Source organism: Myotis brandtii, unplaced genomic scaffold (genome assembly GCF_000412655.1).
Source record: "Myotis brandtii unplaced genomic scaffold, ASM41265v1 scaffold181, whole genome shotgun sequence".
NCBI classification, from domain to species: Eukaryota; Metazoa; Chordata; class Mammalia; order Chiroptera; family Vespertilionidae; genus Myotis; species Myotis brandtii.
Window position 1 is genome coordinate 3,185,384 of NW_005356712.1, and position 22,901 is coordinate 3,208,284.

The 22,901-nt window shown below is 46.3% G+C and overlaps 1 protein-coding gene across 2 annotated transcripts in view; it reads left to right on the plus strand.

The window, feature by feature from the left end:
• The first annotated feature begins 132 nt into the window (after nucleotides 1-132).
• The window catches only part of FBXO21 (F-box protein 21), a 32,626-nt gene continuing 9,857 nt past the window's right edge, over nucleotides 133-22,901 (plus strand). For both annotated transcript variants that reach the window (XM_005863788.2, XM_014537698.1), the window contains exons 1-9: nucleotides 133-295; nucleotides 433-568; nucleotides 2,493-2,587; nucleotides 7,757-7,878; nucleotides 10,362-10,508; nucleotides 10,768-10,904; nucleotides 12,044-12,180; nucleotides 15,994-16,173; nucleotides 17,234-17,366. In XM_005863788.2, coding sequence (XP_005863850.1) covers nucleotides 446-568; nucleotides 2,493-2,587; nucleotides 7,757-7,878; nucleotides 10,362-10,508; nucleotides 10,768-10,904; nucleotides 12,044-12,180; nucleotides 15,994-16,173; nucleotides 17,234-17,366 — 1,074 coding nt within the window. In that variant the 5' untranslated portion in view covers nucleotides 133-295; nucleotides 433-445. The remainder of the gene's footprint in view (nucleotides 296-432; nucleotides 569-2,492; nucleotides 2,588-7,756; nucleotides 7,879-10,361; nucleotides 10,509-10,767; nucleotides 10,905-12,043; nucleotides 12,181-15,993; nucleotides 16,174-17,233; nucleotides 17,367-22,901) is intronic.

Here is a 22,901-nt window from a genome sequence, read left to right on the forward strand (position 1 = left end):
GGATCCGATCCGGCCCCGGCGCACTCGCCGGATGACCTTGGGGTAGACGTCCCTAGGGGTTTTGAGCCTCATTCATCGGCTGCGGTGCTCGTTAGACCCGCCTTTGACGGTGGTTAGTAACGGAGAGGACATGTCGAATGCGCAAGGGCCCTGCTCTTCGGAGGCGCCCCATCCCTGTTAACTGTCACCGCTGCTCCTCCCGCTACCACCGCCCCCACTTTATAGATGGGGAGCGGGGGGCAGCATTCATCCTGCGGGGCCAAGGTCACGCCTGCCGCTCGGGGGTTTGATCGAGGTCTGTCCGTCGCCCCCCCCCCTCTGACCACTGAACCACCCGCGCCCCCTGTGTTCCAAGGCTGCCTTTCATTCCTGCCGCCCGCCCGCCTCTGAGCCTCGGGCACGCTGAGCGGGTGTTTGTCTCCTTGTCTGTAGGTGGCCTTCCCTTATGAAACACTACAGCCCCACCGACTACGTCAATTGGTTGGAAGAGTATAAAGTTCGGCAGAAAGCTGGGTTAGAGGCCCGGAAGATTGTAGCCTCCTTCTCCAAGAGGTTCTTTTCCGAGCACGTAAGGATCTGGGGACGCCGCGCCAGGCTTCTGCCTGGGGGGTGGGGGGTGGGGTGGGGGTGTGTGTGTGTGTGTGTGTGTGTGTGTGGCTCTGCAGGCACTAGCTCATCCAGCCTTTCTGCTATCTCCCTTTCCAGTGCTCTCACTGCCCCTTGCTCACTGAGAAGGCTGCTAGGGGCATTGTGTCCTCTTCCTCCCGTCCAGCAGCATGCAGCCATTTGTCCTGCCAGCTTTACTTTTCTATGGCCAGAGAGAGAGGAGGGAGGGAGGGACCAGCAAGCAGCACAATGAGGGAATGCAGATCAGCCTTAGTTCTCTACCAGTGGGTTAACCATGTTTTGTGTGTGTGTGTGGGGGGGGGGGGGGGGGGGGGTTGTTTGTTTGTTTGTTTTTGCAACCTCCACCTGACTTAGGGGAATCATCAAAAATTGAGCACTTACAAATTTCACCCAATTGTTTGCCCAAAAGGGTTGGCGAAATGAATACGGTTCTTCTCTCTGGCTTTGCAGGTTCTAACCAATAGTGAACTGATTGTTTTTTAAGCCAACAGGATTAAAAGCTGTCTGTAAATCAGAATGATTACTCCCTCAAGTAAATGGTCTTGCATCATTATCTCTGAAAAGTTTTCTCTTATATCTTGCTGAAATGCATTTTTTTGTTGTTGTTGCTTTTGTTTTTCCTTCCATAAAGCATTCATAGAAGTTTCTGTATCAGGTCCTGATTCTTAACTTTTTGTCACTCTGGAAAATAGTCCACACTAATCCTTTAAATGTACTTCTGGTGGGATGGGGGTGGGAGGGCTAGAAGCACAGCCAGTCTGATTTATTTTACTATCCTGGTTTCCTGCAGATTAATTCCTATTTTCTAATTTTAATTACTGCTACTTAATGGAGTTCATACATTTGAAATGTTTTCAAGGCTCTTTAAGTTTTGAAAAGGAAAGTTCAAATTTTGAACTTATTCTCCTATGGGGAATACAACTGGATATTCCCTAATGTCATTCATTTCTATAAATAAATGATTATTAATTTTAGAATGGACAAAATTCATGTTCCATTTTGGATAAGCCATGCCCTGACAACGCATTCAGAATCACAGATTTTAGGTGCTTGTTTAAAAGTGTTTGCACACACATGTATTTCATGCGCTTGGTCATGGGCAACTAATTTTCGACCTCTGCTGCTAGTCTAGCTGATTTTGTGTGCATTTTTAACAGCCTGTGCCTTTGTCTAACAATGATGAACTGTTGTGTTTTTTCCTTAGCTCCCTCTTTCCCTGTACTGCTGCTTAATTAGAATTATGTCGAGGACTTTGAACATAGCAGGAGTATCCTTAAGATTGCTCTGTGGGTGGGCGATGACTGTGGCTCAGGACCCTTTATTCCTGTGTTCTCCACATGCACACAGGTTGACATGAAGTTTCCTGGCTACCTTCAAATAGAAAAGTGGGAGAAGTAATGGAATTTTAAACTGAGGGATTCTTAAAGCTCATTGGGACCATTGCCTCAATTTGCAGAGGAGAAAGCATGCCCAGTGGGTTGAGTAGCCCAAAGCACTGGACATCTCTCTCTGGCCCTTCCCTCCTAGTTAAATGCAACACAGAATGCATGAGATAGTGATTGTGAATTTGATTTTGCATTTCTACTTCTTGTTACAGAGCTATTTTTCTTCACATTAGAATTCTCGAGTTATCAGCTTCAGAAATTTCATGAAATTATAAGAAAATATAATTAATTTGCAACAAAAAGATCTGAACAAAGTATTATTACTTTCCACCCATGGCAGGTGGTACAGGATAGTATGGGATAGGTGTTACCACTTAGAGAAAAATGACCATCTTTCTTTGCAACTCAGATTTGTGTATGAGCGTGACAAGGACATTAGTACTCGTTACTGAGGCCTGTTTGTATATGTCTTCTTCATAGGTCCCTTGTAACGGTTTTAGTGACATTGAGAATCTCGAGGGGCCAGAGATATTTTTTGAGGATGAACTGGTGTGTATCCTAAATATGGAAGGAAGGTAAGCCATAGTTATAGCAGGGATGTTTCTGTTTGTTTGTTTGTTTGTTTTCATAATAACCCCAGAATTAGTTGCTGTAGTTTGTGTGTGGCTGAACCATGGACATGTATTTTCAAATATCTTATATGTTGCTACAGTTAACATTTTTGAAAAATCCTGTGTAAGTAAGGTAAGTACACCAAGACAATTGATACTAAAAAAAAGCATGCAAAAAATCCTTTTGGAAAGAAAAGAGAATTGATATGTGTTTAGTCCACTACAGGTCTAACACTGCTCTGGGCACTTGTATCTATCATGTCATTTGGGTAAGAAATAATCTTACTTTGGTCTTAAACATTATGGATATTTGGTTGGACCCTTCTTTTATCTCCCCTGATCAAGAAGAATCCATTATCTCCTGGTTGTTGCTTAAAAATTTTTATGATTCATATTTTCCAATGTGAGGGTTAATTACTAGCTTGCCTGAAAGGTGACTTGGCTTCCAGCCTAACTTACCTATGAGTTCTGGGAACTTTATTGGTGATGGGAGATAAGAATGTTAGTTTAGCATCTTCCTTAAGAGAGATCATTGTGCAATACCTCACAAACAAGGCATTAAGATGTTTTCCTTGCTGTTTTTAAGGTGGTGTAAGAGATAAATATCTGTTAGTGGAGCAACTGTAGGGGAGAGGTAAGATGTGTCACTATTCTAGGCCTTGGATGAGTTCAGATCCAGAGGTCATTTTTCCATTTCTATTTTGGTTTTTCTATAAATGAATTGAAGTATGATCTGATAGCCAGTATTGTGCAGCCTTAAAAATAAAAGCTGACTTGTCCTTTTTACATTTATATACATATACTTTTACACACATACGTGTAAGATCATATATACTGAGTTTATTTCGTTTTGATATGATCTTTAGTGCAGACTTTGTTTTTTTCTTATTTATGCTGGTATTCTCTCCCTCCTGACCCCATTTGTATTGGCCTTCCCCTGTCCCCATCCTGTAATTCATGATGACACAGTAGGTTGTATTCTTCCATGCTAATATGCACCGATATATATGGGAACCAGGGGATCATTATTTTAAAAAAATAATGATCTTAAAATAGGTACTTTTCTGTATCTTTTTTCTCATTCAATATTACCTTACTGAAATGGATTCTAATCAACTGGTAAAAAATCTAATTCACTTTTTTAAAAAATATATTTTATTGATTTTAGAGAGGAAGGGAGAGGGAGAGAGATAGAAACATCAATGATGAGAGAGAATCATTGATTGGCTGCCTCCTGCACGCCCCCTACTGGGGATCGAGCCCGCAACCCAGGCATGTGCCCTTGGCCGGAATCTAACCTGGGACCCTTCAGTCCACAGGTCGATGCTCTATCCATTGAGCCAAACCAGATAGGGCACTAACTCACTTTTTTTAATGGCTGCCTACTGTTTTGTAGTGTATACTATAATTTACATGTTTAACCATTCCCCTATTGATGGGTAACCACTTCTCCATTTTTATGTGACTGTGGAGGGTGATGTTTTGGTGGTTTTACTTCTCAGTGAAAGATTCCTGGGACCGGATTTCCTAGGTCAGACTATAGAAAGTTATTGCAAAACACAAAATAAGAGCATGCCCTTGAATAGGAAGACTTACCATCACAAAAAAAGTCAGTTTTTCCAAAATTAATACATAAAACTATTGCCATTTTAATTAGGAACCAAAGAAAGTTTGGGGAGTTTTTTTTTGTGTTTTAATTGGATAATATTGTCAAAAAAGAATAAATTCATAAGAAGAGCCAAAAAAAACCCCCAATTTTTAAATACTCACAATGGGAAACTTGCATCACAGATATTAGAGCACATTGTAAAGCTACCTGTAATGAAAATAATACAGTAAAAAAAATGAGTTCAGATCCAGAGGTCATTTTTTTAAGTAAAAATCAATAGTCACGTCTGTGGCAAAGGGTAATTCAGAAACATGTCCCAGCATGAAAGATGATAAATTTAAACTCAGAGGAAAAAAGTTGGACTATTTAATGAATGCTTTTAGGCATAACTGATTATCCATCTGGAAGTAAAACTTGCATCATATATAAAAACAAAATTCCAAAATTAAACAACTTAAATTTTACCACAGTGAAAAACCTTCAAGGAAATGGGAGATTTTATGTATAATCCATGGAGACCTCCTTAACCAAAAAAATAAACTTCTGTATGACCAAAGAAACCGTAAAGTCAATATAATTCTTTAAATTTCCAAGAAGAAATTGAAAAATGGATAGGAGGATGACATTTACAGAAGAGCAAATCCAGGTGGCTGGCAATTAAGTACAAAGACCTTTAAATTCACTTTTCAAAGACATGTCAAAGAATTGTGAAATATTGCTTTTTTTTTTACTTATCAGATTGGGGGAAAGACTGAATATGCACAACCAGTAAAAACATACATTATTATAGTCTTTTTAGAAATAAATAACATAGATTTGTTACTCCTTGACCTGACATAGATTTTGATCTTAAAACAGGACTGTTTTTAGCCCTGGCTGGGTGGCTCAGTTAGTTGGAGCATCACCCTATACACCAAAAGATTTCGGTTTGATTCCTTGTCAGGGCACATACTTAGGTTGTGGGTTCGATTCCTGGTCAGGGCGAACATGGGAAGCAACCAGTCGATGTTTCTCTCTCACATTGGTGTTTCTCTCTCCCTTCCTCTATTTCTAAAATCAACTAAAAAATATATGTATATATATTCTCAAGTGAGGATTTAAAAAATAATAAAAAACTGTTGTTTTTAGGTAACAAGGGATAGTCACATTTATTAAGTACTTTGGAATGTCAGTTTTTATGAAGGACCCTATTTGTATTTATTCCTTCCAAATGCTTGTTGTTTGAATATGGAAAACATAAGAAGGAGCAAGGGTGTTTCTGTAAATGCTAAAGCACCACTCTCTGGATATTTGAAAACAATTTGCATTTATGGTGTTCTGTGTGGTTTTTAAAAGGAGCATATCCTGCAATAAAGATTTGAAACAACATATTAAAAGGGTACACAGTACTTGAGAAAATGGACCTAGAATGACCAACATTGAGACATATTTCAGTAAAACTACTGGATATTAAAGACGGATAAGTCATTTGGTCATCTAACCAAACAAACAAAACAACAACCACAAAAAACCAAAGTCACTTCTAAGGAAAAGAAAATCAGAATATTATGTTCAGTGCCAGAAGAAAAGAGAATAGCATACTTAAGATACTCAGGGATCAAAAATGTCAGCCAAGGATTTTTATATCCAGCCAAACTGACTTCCAAGTATAAAGCTGCAGACAGACTTACCAAATTGCAAGGACTTAGGGGCTTTTGAGCCCTTCCTGAGAAATATGCTAGAAAATGAACTTGAAAAAAGAGGCCTTGACAAGGATTAGTATATTAAATATGTACTTACTTTAAAGAATATGTATGTACTTGTAGAATTAAATTCAAATGACAGTAGAGTAGTCAGTATTGTATGTAGTGGTCATAAGCCTTGACAGCGTGGATATAATGCCACTGTTTAAACAGCAGAGAATGGGGGGAAACATAAGCAAAATATTTAGCAGTTTTTCAGTAATCATCAAGGCGATGAGAATATTGGAGAGTGTGTGAGAGAGAGAGATGCGAAGTAAAGCAAATGAGTATCACATTTGACCCTTGTACAGCTTGGGTTTGAAATCTGCAGGTCAGTTCTGCTGATATGCAGATTTTTTTTCAAATGACCTTCACAGTTCAGTTGGGCTGTTACTTTGAGCAAGGTGGGAAACGCTGGAGAATTTGGGACAGAGAGCTTTTCTGCTGTGATTTGATGTGTTCCCTGGAGTGCTCTGGCTACTGTATTGAGCTTAGACAGTGAGGGCCAAGGTTTGAAGCAGGACACTCAGTAGGGAGGATGCCACTGTGATACAGACAAAAGGTGACAGTGGCTTAGGTGAGTTAGTGGGAAGTCCTCACATTCCTGGTAGAACTGACAGCATTGGTGGATGGGTTGAATGTGGCTAATGAGAGAAAGCCAGGAGTCAAGGATGATTCAAGGTTTGAGGCCTAACTGGAGTGATGGAGTTGCCTTTATCTGAGACTAGAGGCCTGGTGGACGAAATTTGTGCACTTGGAGGGGGCAGGTTCCTCATCCTGGATTGTGAGAGGGTACAGGCCAGGCCGAGGGACCCCACCAGTGCACAATTGGGGCCGGGGAGGGACGCAGGAGGACTCTAGGGCTTGTCCTGCCTGTCTTGCTCAGTCCCGATCGGCCGGACCCCAGCAGCAAGCTAACCTACCGGTCAGAGCATCTGCCCCCCTGGTTGTCCCTGCACGTCATAGCGACTGGTCGACCAGTCGACTGTCTGCCCCCTGGTGGTCGGTGCGTGTCATAGTGAGCGGTTGAGCGGCCTTAGCATATCATTAGCATATTACGCTTTGATTGGTTTTATTATATAGGATTTATTATATAGGATGGGGATGACACTAGGAGCAGAAGAACTTGAACATGTTAAGTGCCCGGCCTGTTTTGTCTTCTGGACGGAAAGTATAGTGTCAGTCACTGGTGACTGACTGGGCGCTTAACGTGTTGAGGGGCTCACCAGATCCCCAAGTGGGGCAGTGGAGTAGCAGTTGGATAAATAGGTCTGGAGTACAGAGAGGAAATCTGTTCTGGAAAATAAGTTGGGGACTGTCCGTGTGGATAATACTTGAAACCATGAGACTGGGTGAGATCACCTTGGCCTTGAGCGTAGGAGGGAAGCAGCAGCCCAAGGCCTGAGCTCCCTCTGCCAGGTGCAGAGGGCCCAGCCAAGGATTCCAGACACACAAACACACCCCCACCCAGGCCCACCCCACTCCCCTCACTTTTCAGGTTTCTCTTTTAGTAACTTTTAGTAACTCTGAAACCATACAGATAACTTTCTTGAATTTCAGCCACGACTAGTGTAATAACAAATGCACATCCTGAATTGTATATTACAAATGCACAATAAAGTCCTGAATTGTGTTGTCTGCTTCTGTGATAATAAGTACTATATGATCACGAACCAGTTATAGCTGTCTTGTTGAGTAAGTAGACTCTTTACATGGTATGACTAGTGTGAAGTAAAAAACTAATCATTTCAAAGTTGTAATATCTTAATTCTTATTGACTTATAGTTTGTTTGTTTTTTCCAGGAAAGCTTTGACCTGGAAGTACTACGCCAAAAAAATCCTTTACTACCTACGACAACAGAAAATTTTAAATAATCTTAAGGCTTTTCTTCAGCATTCGGATGACTATGAATCGTATCTCGAAGGTGAGACTTTAGCAGCGCTGTCTCAGTGGGCAGCTAAGCTGTGCTGGGAGCAGCGGTGGAAACTGATGAGCCCGCAGTGGAAAAGTCAGCTCAGCCGCATGGGCTTCTGGAGCTGGAGTGTGTGGTCCGGTCGTGTAGGTGGGCAGAACTATTAAATGGAGAGCTGAAACTTTGTTAAAACCTTTAGCTGTCAGCTGAAGAGACAGTCTTCTCTCAAGATGCACCTTCGGTTCAAAGCATGAGAGGCTGATATTTCAGATAATGAAATAATTCCCTCTTTTCCTAAGCTTTGAAGCCTCACTTCCAAATCAGAAATCAGTTGGTCCACTTTTGTCTCAATGAGACTGGAGCAAATCCCTTGCCCTCTGGTTAGAGTTTAATGAGGACGAAATGTTCTTGCGCGTCAGTGAGTGTGCCTGGCTCTCCTGAGAAATGAGGGGAGAGAAGTCGAGAAAGGCAGTAACTTTCTGCTCCTACCAACTTGAACAAGAACAACATGTGACTATTTTTCCAAACGATATTCAATTCCTAGCACATTACGCAAACACTCCCAGAAGCTGTGGTGATGAAATACATACATTCCCTGTTCCCAGAGTTTTACCCAATTGCTCCTATCAGTGTTTCTCTCCATCACATCTCCGTTCTCGTCTCTTCTCCTGCCGGCTCTCACCACCTCTCCCAGCCCAGCTTTCTAAGTATCACTTGCTTTCATGAGCATCACCCCTTCTGCCTTCCAGCCAACCACCTTATCAGTCAGTCCAGCCTTGTCCCCACGGCATGCGAACCAGCAGTGCGGCCAGCTGATGTCCTGCTTCTCATCCCACCTCTGCCTGCTCAGTGCCTTCGTAATCCAGTCCTTCCCTGCCCCAGGCTCTCCAGTGTCCCATCTGCTCCAGCCAGGCCACTGTCCTCACTTCACCCTACAGGTGCCCCTGGCTTTACCCTCATTCATGGTATCCCTTTTCCTTCCGATTCCTCTTAAATCCTACTCACCCTCTGAACGTTCATTTCGGGTTCCACTTGGAGTTTCTCTGGCTACTGCAGTACAAATTTTACTCACCTCGGAACTAATGCAGGAGCGTTGGCTACCAAATTCTGTTGCATCATCTCTGTCTTGTGTGTGTACAAGTCGTTTCTCCCAAGTAGTCACTGGTTTTCTTGTGTCCCTTGTCTTTGTGCTGCCATCACTGTCTACTCCACAGTGCCTGGGGCAGATGCTGGATTGTATGGATGTCTTCTGTCATCCAAAACGAAATGAAAAGTCTGTTGCAGCCCATTGAAATATCCTCGCCACCCTGCTCTCTGCTGATGAGCATGCTGGCATTGCGAGTCATCCTGTCTTGTTTATTCCACAGTCAAGAGTACTTTGACAAGCTATTTTCCATGGCTTACTAGTACTTATGAAACTGAGTACTTTTTCATCTCTCAGTTATAAAGTAATGTTACCATTTTCAAGTAACCCATCCAAATCAGTGCTGTAGGCATTGGGTAGCCATTGGAGGTTTGAAGTAGTTGAGGGAATGGAAGTAGGCTCCAGGATTTGGTCCTTGTCCACTGACTAGATAATCTGATGCCACTGGCACCGTCTGGGAATCAGCACTAGGATGGAATGGTCTTGGGAGTTTGGCAAAAGTTTCTTCCATGTACAGGTAGAGAGCTGAGTTCCAAGGAGGCCCGGGAGCCAAACCCCCGCTGGTGGCAAACGGACTGGGGTCCTGATCTCTCCACGCCGTTCACCTGCTTTCAGTTCCTTAGGGTGTGGGTAAGGGGCCAGGATTCCCAGCTGGTTTGAAGCCACTTGAATTTAAAGTGATTTCCCAACTCAACACGTTCTACAGTCACATGATCGCGAGAGTCCATAGGGCTCTGGTTAAGAAGTGACCGAGGGCAGTGCAGAGGGGACTGGCAGGGACCGTGTGCAGTGCACGCTGTGCAGATGCTTTGCCGCAGGGTCCTTGAGGGTAGCTGGTCACCTGCTTTGAAAGTACGATTATCTCCAAAGTCCACTTACTGGCTCACCTTGGGGAGGGACAGTTTGTTGAAATGGCATATCTATTGCTGAGAACTTACAACTATTTTTTTAAGTTAAAGGACTGTTTTACAACATTGTGTTCAGAGTTGTTGGGTTTTAAACTGAAAGGGAATTAGAAGAAGAGAGAAGTCGTTTGAAAGATCTCCTTTTAGCCTTTATTTCTCATGATAGAACATGGAAATATGCCATGTATCACTCAGAGTTCAGACCTCTGAAAGAGGTTCGGTGTATTTACAAACACAGCAGCATAGTGACGTGAGAGCCCCTTTGTGGTGAGGGTGTCCTTGGCCCTCTCAGTGTCTTAGCGGCCAGCCTGACATCCAGGATACGAAGCTGCTTGTCTGGTGGGATGTTGTCAGGAGCTGTGGCCTCAGGCATCTGGGGCAAATGACAAACTAATAAGAAAAGGGTAAAAATAGGAATGTATTCAATAATTCTTGTTCGTGTTCAGGTGCTGTGTTTATCGACCAGTACTGCAATCCTCTCTCCGAAATCAGCCTCGGAGACATCCAGGCCCAGATCGGCAGCATCGTGGAGCTCGTGCGCAAGAGCCTGCGTGGCATCAACAGCCGCCACCCCAGTTTGGCCTTCAAGGCAGGTGTGGCATTGCTTTGGATCCCCTCTGTGCACAGGGACACCTAGAGTCATTGGTTCCTTGGAAATTCTGCAGTGTGTTCCCCCTTGTGTCACAAAAACACTGACACAACAACGTGTTCACCTGGATAACGTAAAAGATTTAAATACCCATTCCCTTCCCCGGCCTGGATTGGTAACACCTGACCGATGCTGTTAGGCCGGGCCAGTGTCTGCAGGTTGCAGGTTGTGCTTGTGTCCTCAGGGTAGACTCTGTGTTTCAGGTGAGTCCTCCATGGTGATGGAGCTAGAGCTCCAGAGCCAGGTGCTGGATGCCATGAACTATGTCCTGTATGACCAGCTGAAGTTCAAGGGGAACCGCATGGACTACTATAACGCCCTCAACTTATATATGCACCAGGTAAGTGTGGGTCTATAAAAAATAATTCCGCTCACCTCTGACCAGTCCTAGTTTTGTTTTGTTTTGTTTTGTTTTTTTTTATTGATTTTTTACAGAGAGGAAGAGAGAGAGAGAGAGAGAGAGAGAGAGAGAGTTAGAAACATTGATGAGAGAGAAACATCGATCAGCTGCCTCCTGCACACTCCCCACTGGAGATGTGCCCGCAACCCAGGTACATGCCCTTGACCGGAATCGAACCTGGGACCTTTCAGTCCGCAGGCCCACGCTCTATCCACTGAGCCAAACCGGTTACGGCCATTCCTACGTTTTTTGAGAGCAAGTGCTCCATCTTCTTCCTCACTCAATGCCTATCAACTCATTTTGCCTTTACTCTAAGGAAACCACTGTACACTTGTTGTTTCATCCATAAGGTGTCCTTTGTCGGAAAGCCTTCGAGATGGGCTCTGTGCCTCCATGTATATCTTGTGAACCCTAAAGTGGAACTACCCCGGCCTTTCCTCTTGTCCTGGCCTGGGGGGAGGGAGGAGGAAGTCTGTGGCCAGCTACGTCATGGACGTTTCTTTTTTATTTGCTCCCTCTTCATATCTCCTCTGTTGCTCTCCATGCTACTTGTATCTTCTTTTTTCACGTCTTGCAGTCTTTCCTCAAAGTGGCCTTGAGTTTCTTCTGGAAGAAGAGGGCTTGAGTCGCAGGTCTGCGGGCTTTATCTGTAAAGGGCCAACAGTGAACTGCTGTGGCTCTTTGGGCCATGAGCTCGTGTCCTACCTGCTCAGTTCTCCATCACAGCTGGAAAGGGGCACAGGCAGCACGAAACAAGTGACTGCTGCGTTCCAATAAAACTTTATATGTACACGTGGAAATTTGAATGTCAGCATTTTCGTGTGTCAATAATAGTATTTTTCTGACTTTTCTTTAAACATTAAAAACTATTAAAAGTGTTCTTACACAGTCCATGCAGGAGCGGGTGATGGGCCAGATCTGGTCCATGGACTGCAGTTTGCAGACCTCTGGTTGCAATAAATAACCTAATCTTCCACTTAAGCCTCAGAACCTAGCCTCCTGCCTGGGACAGAAATGTGCATCAAAGGAATGAGAACACGTTGCTTTCCAGTGAGCTAAAGCATTTTTCTCTCCTCCAGGTTCTGATCCGCAGAACAGGGATCCCAATCAGCATGTCTCTGCTCTACATGACCATTGCCCGGCAGTTGGGGGTCCCTCTGGAACCTGTCAACTTCCCAAGTCACTTCTTACTGAGGTGGTGCCAAGGCGCGGAAGGGTGAGCCATCTGACGCGGTGGGTGGTCCTGAGCATCATTCCCACGGTGCGGAGAGAAATGTAACGAGGCAGGTTAAGAGAGGGCTAGGAGGTGATGGGACTGTCTCCTTTTTTTTTTTTTTTTAATATATTTTACTGATTTTTTACAGAGAGGAAGGGAGAGAGGTAGAGAGTTAGAAACATCGATGAGAGAGAAACATCGATCAGCTGCCTCCTGCACATCTCTTACTGGGGATGTGCCCGCAACCCAGGTATATGCCCTTGACCGGAATCGAACCTGGGACCTTTCAGTCCACAGGCCGACGCTCTATCCTCTGAGCCAAACCGGTTTTGGCCTGTCTCCTTTCTTGACTGCATTTCTCAGTAATTGGATGGGAGAAGGTGCTCTGGATCTATCTATATTTGTTCTGACGGCTACATGTGAATACACAATTGTCTCAAAAGTTTAATTTTAAAGAATAGGACTCGGGGTTCAGGGCTTATGTGACTCTCAAAGTCTCTTTGTTCCAAAGCAGATCAGATAGAAAGTCTCTTAAAGAAACATAAGTTCCAGTGTTCCGTGAAACCTCCCTTCCCTCCCCACACAAGAGAGGGGGAGAGGGAACAGATTAGCCAAGTCCTCCATTGATGTGCAGAGTAAATATTCGTGTACTTATCTCAGACCTCTTGGGCAAGGTTAGTGACTGAAATGCACTGTGGAGTCCAGGTTAATGAATTGTTCTCTCTTAAACTTGGTGTTCTATTGGCATAAAGCTCCTTTCAGCTATTGTCTGACTTTTCTGCAAGAAATCGTTCATCAAATAGGTAGAATATCTTCTCATTAAATGTGCCATTTAGAGGAAAAAGAAGCAAAGTTATTTAATTACATCCTGTTCTTTGAAACCACTTTCAAATGACTAGTTGTGACATCCTTTGGTAAAGTGATGAGCAGTATAATAGAAAGGGCCTGAGATTTGAAGTCAGACTGGGTTCAGACATTTGCTTCCTGAGCCTGTGTCTTCCTCTGTAAAATGGGACTATAGTTTCTCATGAAGCATCTTGGAGGATTAAATGAGATGCCCCAGTGCTTTGCACACATAGCAGAGTTCCTGACACATACATAGAAAAGACCTATAACTGGTCTCTATTTCTACCTCCTAGGTCATTGACGGTGAACCTTTTGAGCTCGGCGTGTCAGCATTTTGCATACATAGAAAAGACCTATATGCCGAAACCGGTTTGGCTCAGTGGATAGAGCGTCAGCCTGCGGCCTGAAAGGTCCCGGGTTCGATTCCGGTCAAGGGCATGTACCTGGGTTGTGGGCACATCCCCAGTAGGAGATGTGCAGGAGGCAGCTAATTGATGTTTCTCTCTCATCGATATTTCTAACTCTCTATCTCTCTCCCTTCCTCTCTGTAAAACATCAATAAAATATATTTAAAAAAAAAAAAAAAGAAAAGACCTATAACTGGTCTCTGTATTTCTACCTCCTAGGTGAAGAAAGAAAACGTGTATAGTTGGAGCTTCCTGGGTATTCTTCCTTATCCTTTTCTTCTTCCTCTCCTCTCCAGAGATAACCACCAGAAAATAATACTTATTATTTTCATGCAAATTTTAATAGTTTAATACATATGTACTTTTCCTTAAGTAATATGTACTGTGTTCCTTTTTCCCCAAATATGGTCTGTTCCTAAATATGTATTTGATGATTCCTTTTTTAGATAGCAGGCACCCATTTTCCATTATTAATGGGGAAAATTTTTTTCAGCCCATTTCCATTCCCTGAATAACCCAACCAATCTCCCCAAGTACCTCTAAAATATTCTTAAATGCCTGTATAATAATCCACCCCGATTTCTGCATAATATAAAGCATTTAAAACACCAATTACCATATTACTTACCACAATAACATTACTGAGTACAGTTATGGTAGCAGTATAATTTTGCCTTCTTAGGCTACAATGAACAGTGTAAATGAGCAATTAAATAATTTGTTAGCATCCCAGGTCTCCTGGCCAAAAACAGACATTGAGACCCATCAAGGGCTGGGCTGGGCCCTCAGGGAAAGGCAGGGAAGAGTGGGCAGGGCGAGTGCACAGGTCTCTCACCAGCAGCTGGCTGCAGGCCCTTTCTCTCCTTTCCTTCCTTCCTTCACCAAGACCATACTTATTCACTGTACTTGTACCCTCTCATTAGTCCTAATAACGGGTAGGTGAGACCTCCATCAAGTTCTTCCAATTGCCTTGGCTGTTCTTAGACTTTTGCTTTAATAAAACCCCCATATTGATTGGCACCAATGCTTACTTGAATTGCAACCATCCATTAATACGAGAAATATTGCCAGTGTTCCACTCTGAGTCTGTCTGTGAACATAGCTCCCATACATGTACTCTAACTCATCCTTAATGTTCTTAAAATGATTTTAATGTTTTCTCCGAGCCCTTTGACATCTTGTTAGACTTGTTCCTAGCACTTTAAATTTTCGTTGCTATTGTAAATGGTAAGTTTTTAAAATTACGTTTTTTAGGGTTGGCATTGTATAGGGATAGGGCTAATATTTAGATATAGGCCTGGTATTGCTGAATAAATGATGAGTGCTAATCACTTGTCAGCTCTCGGCTTTTCTCTGTAGATAGTCATTGTCTGAATGGTTTTGTTTTTCTCCCTAGCCTTGATCTGTCTTTGTTTCTTTTGTTTATCTAATTGTGCTGGCCCAGTCTTCTGGAGCCGAGTGGAATAGAAACAGTCAGTGATAGCAAACCCCTCGCCTGAGTTTGGCTGTAAATAGAATCCTTGTGAAATCTCACCTCAAGCATGATGGTTGGGGACAGTGTCTTCTTTAGGCTTATCAAAGCTGCCTTCTAAGTTCCTATTTCGCTAAGAGTTGTATTAATAACTACGCAGTAGATCTCTTTTCTAAAATGTCTTTTTGTGTCTACTGATAAGATCATATGGTTTTTCTTTATATATGCTTGAAATAGATATTTGAATGTTCAATTCGTCATTCTCAGGGTATATCTAATGTAATCCTGTGGGTTCTTTTAAATACATTGCTGCATTTGATTTGCTCGTGTTTGTGTGTGTGTGTGTGTGTGTGTGTGTGTGTGTGTATGCGGTTCTCCTAGATTCATAAAAAGGGTTGCAAAACATTCCTTGTTTCTATGACATTTACAAATGTCTTGCCAAAGGAGGGCTGTTAATATGGCCTCTCTCCCATAGGGAAGAAATCTGAAGCAGTTGCTCAAGGGTCAAATACAGCTGTCCCTGGGACAAAGACCCACCTCCGTGTCTCAGGAGCCCTCGTAGAGAGAGCGCTCTGCAGGGTGGCCACCACCACGTGCCAGAGCAGGTTCATGGAGGGCAGTGGGCTTGAGTCAGGAGCACGTGCCCAGCCTGAGGCCCTGGTAGGCTCAGCAGGTCTGTGACCCCCTGAGTGTCTGCAGAGCTGAGGGCAGGATCCTCCTGGTGGCAGGTGCCACACCTTTCTGCGTAGCCTCGAGGGCCCAGGGTCCACAGACATTCACACTGCTGATCTGTGTGAGGAGCCATCAGACTTCTGACAGGTGCTCCTGGCACTGGGTTCTAGGCTTAGTCTCCCTGAAGAACTATATTAGATGGCATGCCGAAGTACTCTTCATCCTAAATACCAGCGCCCTGAGCTCAACAGCACGAATAAAGGCTCAGATTCTCAACTTTGGACAAGGCCTTGTTTTAAGTAGAAATGCTACTGTGTTAACATTCAGTCTCTGATGTGAGCTACATGCTAGGGGTTGAAGTATTGACTTGCTCAGCTCGGAGGTGAGATGTGGTGACTCCATGTGCTCTTCGTACAGGGCCAACCTGGACATCTTCGACTACATCTACATTGATGCTTTTGGGAAAGGCAGGCAGCTGACGGTGAAGGAGTGTGAATACTTGATCGGCCAGCACGTGACTGCAGCGCTGTATGGGGTGGTCAACGTGAAGAAGGTGCTGCAGCGAATGGTGGGGAACCTTTTGAGCCTGGGAAAGCGGTAAGGTTTTCTCAGTTCTCCAGTGCTTCTGCAGCGGGTGTGCCCCCGGGGGCCTGAGGTGCCTTATGGAGACTTTTCTTTCATGAGCCTCCCTGGGACACAGCAGAGCAGTGGACGAGGTGGCACAGCTGGGATATCTACAGCTGTCACTGCACAGAGAAGCGGGTTCCCGTGACATCATGCTGTCAGGCTTCAGACATGCCCAGTGATTTTCCCTTGAAGTCTCGGTGGGCTTGGGCAGCTTCGCTCTACAAATGTCGGAAGCACCTTCAGCGACAGGAATGTCTCAGACGGCCAAGCTGCTCTTTAGGAGCAGGGAGTTCTCATGCCCACATGCTTCGTCATCTTGTAACATAACCCTTTCTATCACTTAGATAAGAAACAAGCAGAAGCTTGCTTCGGAGTCCAAGGGAAAGTGTGCTATGGAGAAAGTAGGAAGCTGTACGCTGTGGCAGAATTTTTTTAAAAATAAGCTTTATTTTTAGAGCAGTTTTAGGTTCACTGTGCAACTGAGCAGAAAGTACAGCAACTCCCCATATACCCCTGCCTCCCAGCACACACAGCCTCCTCAGGTCAGCATCCAGCACCAGAGTGGTACGTCTGTTACGATTGGTGAATCTGCATTGACACCTAATCACCCAGAGTCCAGAGTTGCAGTCATACGTTCAGGTTCACTCTCGGTATTGTACCCTCTGCGGGTTTTAGTAAATGTTTAATGACGTGTGTCTGCCATTATAGTGTCACACAGAACAGCTTCTGCCCTAAAAGTCCTCTGCTCCGCCTTTTCAGAATTCAATTTTCATTATATGCAATGCTCCTGAGGTAACTACGTAATGAAACACGACTTTTTGTTTAGTGCCCATCACCACAGTGGGGTATAAAATTTATATTTCTTTTGTGTGTGTGTTTTTTTTAAGACCATTGTAACTATTTGCTGAATAGAGAGGAAGTATCAGAATCAGAAAATGTATGGGATTTGTGTCAATTATTTCTAAAACCTGAGCCTTGCAAAGAGGATCTTAGAAGCACGCGGGCTAAGACGAAGGTTCCTCTCCCATAGGGAAGGCATCGACCAGTCGTACCAGCTCCTGCGAGACTCACTGGACCTGTACCTGGCGATGTACCCCGACCAGGTGCAGCTCCTCCTCCTCCAAGCCAGGCTCTACTTCCACCTGGGGATCTGGCCAGAGAAGGTAATTATTTGACTTTGATGCTTTGCACTTGCCTTAGAGAGGGAGTCATAGCTTGAAAGGCGGCTCTTACAGATTTGCCCTTATATCAACATGGAGATAAACACAAATCTATCCAGTCTCCCAGTCTTGACCCATCATTCAAATTTTGGGGGCTCTTCTTTCATTCTGGAAAAAAACAACAACACAAAAAACTGGTTGTATTGCCCAGAGTTGCCCATTCTCTTTGTGGTCAGTGCCTTAAATGTCTTGAACCACAGGCCTCTGCCCTGCCACTCCCCTGTTGCTGCCCCTAAGGAAGATTTCCCCACGTCACCCTGACTTGGCCGGAGACCAATCTGGGAGGCTCAGCCTCCAGCTGTGCTGTTAGCAGCTGCAGTGGGTGCACACCAAGTGCCCTGTGTGACAGCAGAGTTACTTCTCAGATGTGCACACGTCCCGCTGCTGGACTAGTTCAGGCCCTGAATTGGATACTGTTCTGCAGGGAGCTCCCAGTTTTGCCACGGCCCCTGTGGCTCGCAGCAAGCACTTTGAGGCGGCTGCGGTGTGAGGTCAGAAGTGCTCCTCGGAGGCTGTGGGCGGCGATGCTCAAGGCCAGCCGAGCATCAGAGCAGGAGTAGCTGCACGCGTGCATCAGGCCCTGCATGTCTCCCAGGGAAGTATGTAGTGATCCATTTGTTCGTTTAGAGCAGTCGGGTGAGGGCGCTAAGCTCTGAGCTCTCACAGAGACATCGGCTGTGCTGTTAGAGAGTAAAACCTTTGCTTGAGGAGATAAAGCATCTAAATGACTTGACTTTGCTTAGATTTACGATGTCTCAGTGACTCACGACTTCAGAGTTGTAAAGTATTTCTAAGAAACGACACATCTGTAAGAAAGTCTCTAGACGTCTATCCTAAGTGGAGATGTCATGTGTGGCCCAGGGAGCAGAGTCACGTGATCTGGTCGAAGAGTCCGGGAAATCTAGACTCTGCCAAAGTCCCCACCACTTCCCAGAGCCTAAATAAATCCTGCTGGCCGGGATTCAGTCGCTTATTTTACTTAGTTTTGATAGTAGGATATATATAATTCCTGTGACGTTTTGCTGTAGATTAGTTAAGGAATTTCGTGATAATCTGTGAAGTGCAGTGATCCTTTCACAGCAGGGCTTCTTTATAAATAAATCCTGTCTCCGTCTCCGAGGAGTGAGGTTACCGTCTCCTCTGTGGGGAAGCCTGCAGGGGCTCTGGCTTCACCCGCAACAGCCACCTGGCTCAGCTTTGTGCTCGCACGCTGCTTCCCGGGCACCACCTCGAGTCCTCGGGAGGCCAAGACTGCCTTCCTGCCAAGCAAGGGTCACTGTCACTGAAACAAGTTCCCGAGTCCTTACCCGGACAGCACTCGTCCTCGTGATGACCCTTCATTTGCTGCTGGGGAAGGTGTCCCCCGTTCAGAGATCAGGAATGAAAAGTGGCTCATTCCCAGTGAGTGAGGACTCCCCCTTGTAAACGTGCACTCTAGCCAGGAATCCTGTGGGGCGCCCCAAGAGGAAGGATAGGGGATGCTGAGGTGATTAGAAAGTGCTCTTCGGAGGAAGGGTTTGAGGTGGGCGTTGGAGGATGGCCAGCCATTTCAGAAGGCAGGAAAGTCGGTTGCTGCTGTGCACACCGATTGGAGCACAGAGGTAGAGAGGTTGGTTTGTGCAGAGGTCAGCTTTGCAAGGGTCCTTGTACGTGTGCATGTGCGTGTGCATGTAGGTCTGTGTCTGTGAAATAGTTTCCAGGCCTTCGATCAGTTGGTGCAGGGCTTGGAATCTGCTTGACCTTATCAGATGTAAGGGAAACATTCCTAAGATGGAGAGACCAGAAGGTCTGCGTGATTTCAATTGGATTAAACCAGGAAGAGCAAAATACATGTCCCCTGGTCCCCGTCATAGTCCAGGGGTGTTGTGGCTGTGATGGAAATAGAGTGTAGGCTGGCCAGCTTTTAAAGCTACTAGCACTTACCAAACATCTCCCAACCCTATGGCCACACTGTTTTTTCTGTTTTACAAATAAAACTGAGGCACTGAGGAGCTGGGAGCTTGCTGAAGCCTCTTGCTCAGGCATGGATGGCGCCCGAGCCTACTGTCTCCAGAGAAGCCGACAGACGGGCACGCCGTCCTCCCTGCTGCCAGACCTGCTTCCCTACTCTGATCCGTAGTTACCTCCGGTGGAAAAGATATCCCTCCAGTTTTCTACGGCAAACCTGCTGTGCTCTGGGTCCAACTTCCCTGCCTTTCTTGGATCACTAAGTTTTCCTTTATTCTCTTAAAAATATATATTTTTAAAGATATGTTTTTATTGATTTTAGAGAGGAAGGGAGAAGGAGGGACAGAAACATGAACGATGAGAGAGAATTATCGATCAGCTGCCTCCTGCACGCCCCCTACTGGGGATCGAGCCCACAACCCGGCCATTTCCCTGACTGGGAATCAGTTGGTGACCTCCTGGTTCATAGGTTGACAACCACTGAGCCACACCGGCCAGGCCTCATGTCTTCCTTCAACTGCCTGTTTCTATTATCTACCGTCAGCATTACACATACTCAGATCTCTCTCATCTTTGGAAAAAGAAAACATAAAAGCACTCCCATGACAGCCCTGCTGGCATTTCCCTGCAGCTGCGTCCTTATCTCTCTCTCCTCTGCATGGCTGAAGCCTGCTCGCTGGCCGTGCCGGCCACCTGCCTCGCCTCCCACACACTCCTCAGAACATGGGGATCCGTTCCCACCCCTCCACCTTGGGAACCGCGCTTGCCAGCGAAGCCAATGACCCCTTTCTGATAAATCATTCTTCTTGTTGCCAAATCCAGCAGATACTTGTTTTTCTTTATCTTTTTTGTTCGCTGGGGACCACTCCCCGAAGGAGGGACAGAAACATGAACGATGAGAGAGAATTATCGATCAGCTGCCTCCTGCACGCCCCCTACTGGGGATCGAGCCCACAACCCGGCCATTTCCCTGACTGGGAATCAGTTGGTGACCTCCTGGTTCATAGGTTGACAACCACTGAGCCACACCGGCCAGGCCTCATGTCTTCCTTCAACTGCCTGTTTCTATTATCTACCGTCAGCATTACACATACTCAGATCTCTCTCATCTTTGGAAAAAGAAAACATAAAAGCACTCCCATGACAGCCCTGCTGGCATTTCCCTGCAGCTGCGTCCTTATCTCTCTCTCCTCTGCATGGCTGAAGCCTGCTCGCTGGCCGTGCCGGCCACCTGCCTCGCCTCCCACACACTCCTCAGAACATGGGGATCCGTTCCCACCCCTCCACCTTGGGAACCGCGCTTGCCAGCGAAGCCAATGACCCCTTTCTGATAAATCATTCTTCTTGTTGCCAAATCCAGCAGATACTTGTTTTTCTTTATCTTTTTTGTTCGCTGGGGACCACTCCCCACCCAGTACACCCTGTGCCTTCGACTTTGGTTCTTGGCTCTCGGGCTCCTGCCTGTTCCTTGTCCTCTGGTAGTTTCTAGGCTTCCTTTCCCTCTGCACTTTCCCAGGTGATCGCACCCGCTCTCCTTGCTCCAGGCCCCACCTGTGGGCTGCTGGCTCCCGAGTCTGCCTCCTGCCTGGACCTTGGGCTCCAGCAGCCTACCCAGGTGTCCCTCCACGCTGTACACGGCTCTGTCCCTAGGGGGTTGCATAGGCCCCCTGCGTGCTCTCCTTCCTCTGCGCTTACACCCTGCAACCTGTCTGATAAGCTGTAGCCAGAGCAATCTCAGTAAAATCTCAGGACCCTCTGGGTGGCTCCCCGCTGTCTGAAGACCAGGCTCATTCTCTTGAGGGTGGCCCACTGGGATCTTGGTGGCCTGGCCCGCCCGCCCAAGCTCTGGTCTCTTACACTGGCCCCTTTTGTACTCCGCTGCCACAGCCACGTCCTCCACTCGGCCCTGTTTGCGTCAGGCCTGGCATCCGCTGCGCCTCTGCCTGGAGCACCTTTCTTGCCCCTCAACTCCACCTGCTTCACTTTTGCCTCCGAAACCCCTCCCCAGGCCCTCAGCATGGGCCCCGCTGCCCTTTCCAAAGTGGCTGGAGTGTGTTGTGCTGCTCCGCTAGGCGTTCTGTCAGGACGAGGGCCAGAGCTGCTGCCTTCACCAGAGCTGTTCCCCTCGCTCCGCAGCACAGTTGCCTGTGGCAGGTGCTCAGAAGTTTTCACCCGAATGAGTAAGAAATGCCAGGTCTCCACGTGCTCTGAGTGAGGGGGAGGCTCCGAGGAGGGCCACGTGAACAGTGGGTATTGGAGAGCAGGCCTATTTCATGGTATGGGAAGGGGTTGAGTTTGGGGCGTGTTGAATTTGTGTGCTCTGAGTGAGGGGGAGGCTCCGAGGAGGGCCCCGTTTCCCAACTGCTCGTGGCCACGTGAACAGTGGGTGTTGGAGAGCAGGCCTGTTTCATGTATGGGAAGGGGTTGAGTTTGGGGCGTGTTGAATTTGATAGGACCCGGGGCCATGTGTCAGCATCTGGTAGTGGAAGCCCCCAAAATAGAAGAGCTCACGGACAGTGGCCGTCAGAGGATGGAGCCAGGAGCTCCAGAGAGAGCCTCGGGGGAAGCTGCAGTCAGTGGACCAGCCGGCCAGCACCCACAGCCTGTGGGCCCGCAGCAGCCTGCTTTTATGGATCTGTTTTATGCGTCCACAGCCACGCCCACTTGCTTATTTGTCTCTGGCCAATTTCCAGCGACCTAGGGGACTGCTTGAGTCAGACACCGAATGGCCTGCAAAGCCTAAAATACTTACTTTCTGGCCCTTCCCATGAAAAGTGTATCAGTCATGAGTGATAGGCCTCCTCTTCCGAGATCTCTACCCCAGAAGTTGTGGACTACGGATGCTAGGCCTAGACATTGGTTGGACGCAGCCCGGCACCCAGGTGTCAGCACTGTCCTTTGGGAACATACAAGGCCCGGGTCACCAGGCCCTCTCCCCTCACCCTGTCAGCCACACGCCAAGGGAAGGGCGGGGGCACCGTCCCATCCCTGAGCCTCATCTCTGAGACTCTGCGTCTGAGAATTCCTTGTGCACTGAAGATTTCGAGTGAGGCCTGTTTCCCTGCTCCTCATCCCTGAGCCTCATCTCTGAGACTCTGCGTCAGAATTCCTTCGTGCGCTGAAGATTCCGAGTGAGGCCTGTTTCCCTGCTCTGGTGGGGGGCCTGCTGGACAGGGGAGCTGTGCCAGGATGGAGCAGAAGTCTGGTCCGCAGGACTGGTGGGAACTGCAGAGGGGAGCACGAGGAACGTGTTACGCAAGCCCAGTAAGTAGGACTTGCTGTTAAAGCCCATGCTGTTTGTTGCAGAGGATAAAGGTTGTTAGTGTCTCCCACGTTAAAGGCCTCTTGGAGGGGGTGGGCTCTCAGCTGACAGTGGGTGAAGCTGGGTTGGGGGTACACGGTCATACCATTCTGCCCATTTTTATGTGTTTGAGAACGAGCATAACAGTTACCTAAAATACTCCTACTCCTGCTTTGGCGTGATGGTGGTGAGACTAGAGTCTAGAGTTAGCCGGTCTCATCCTCACTCCA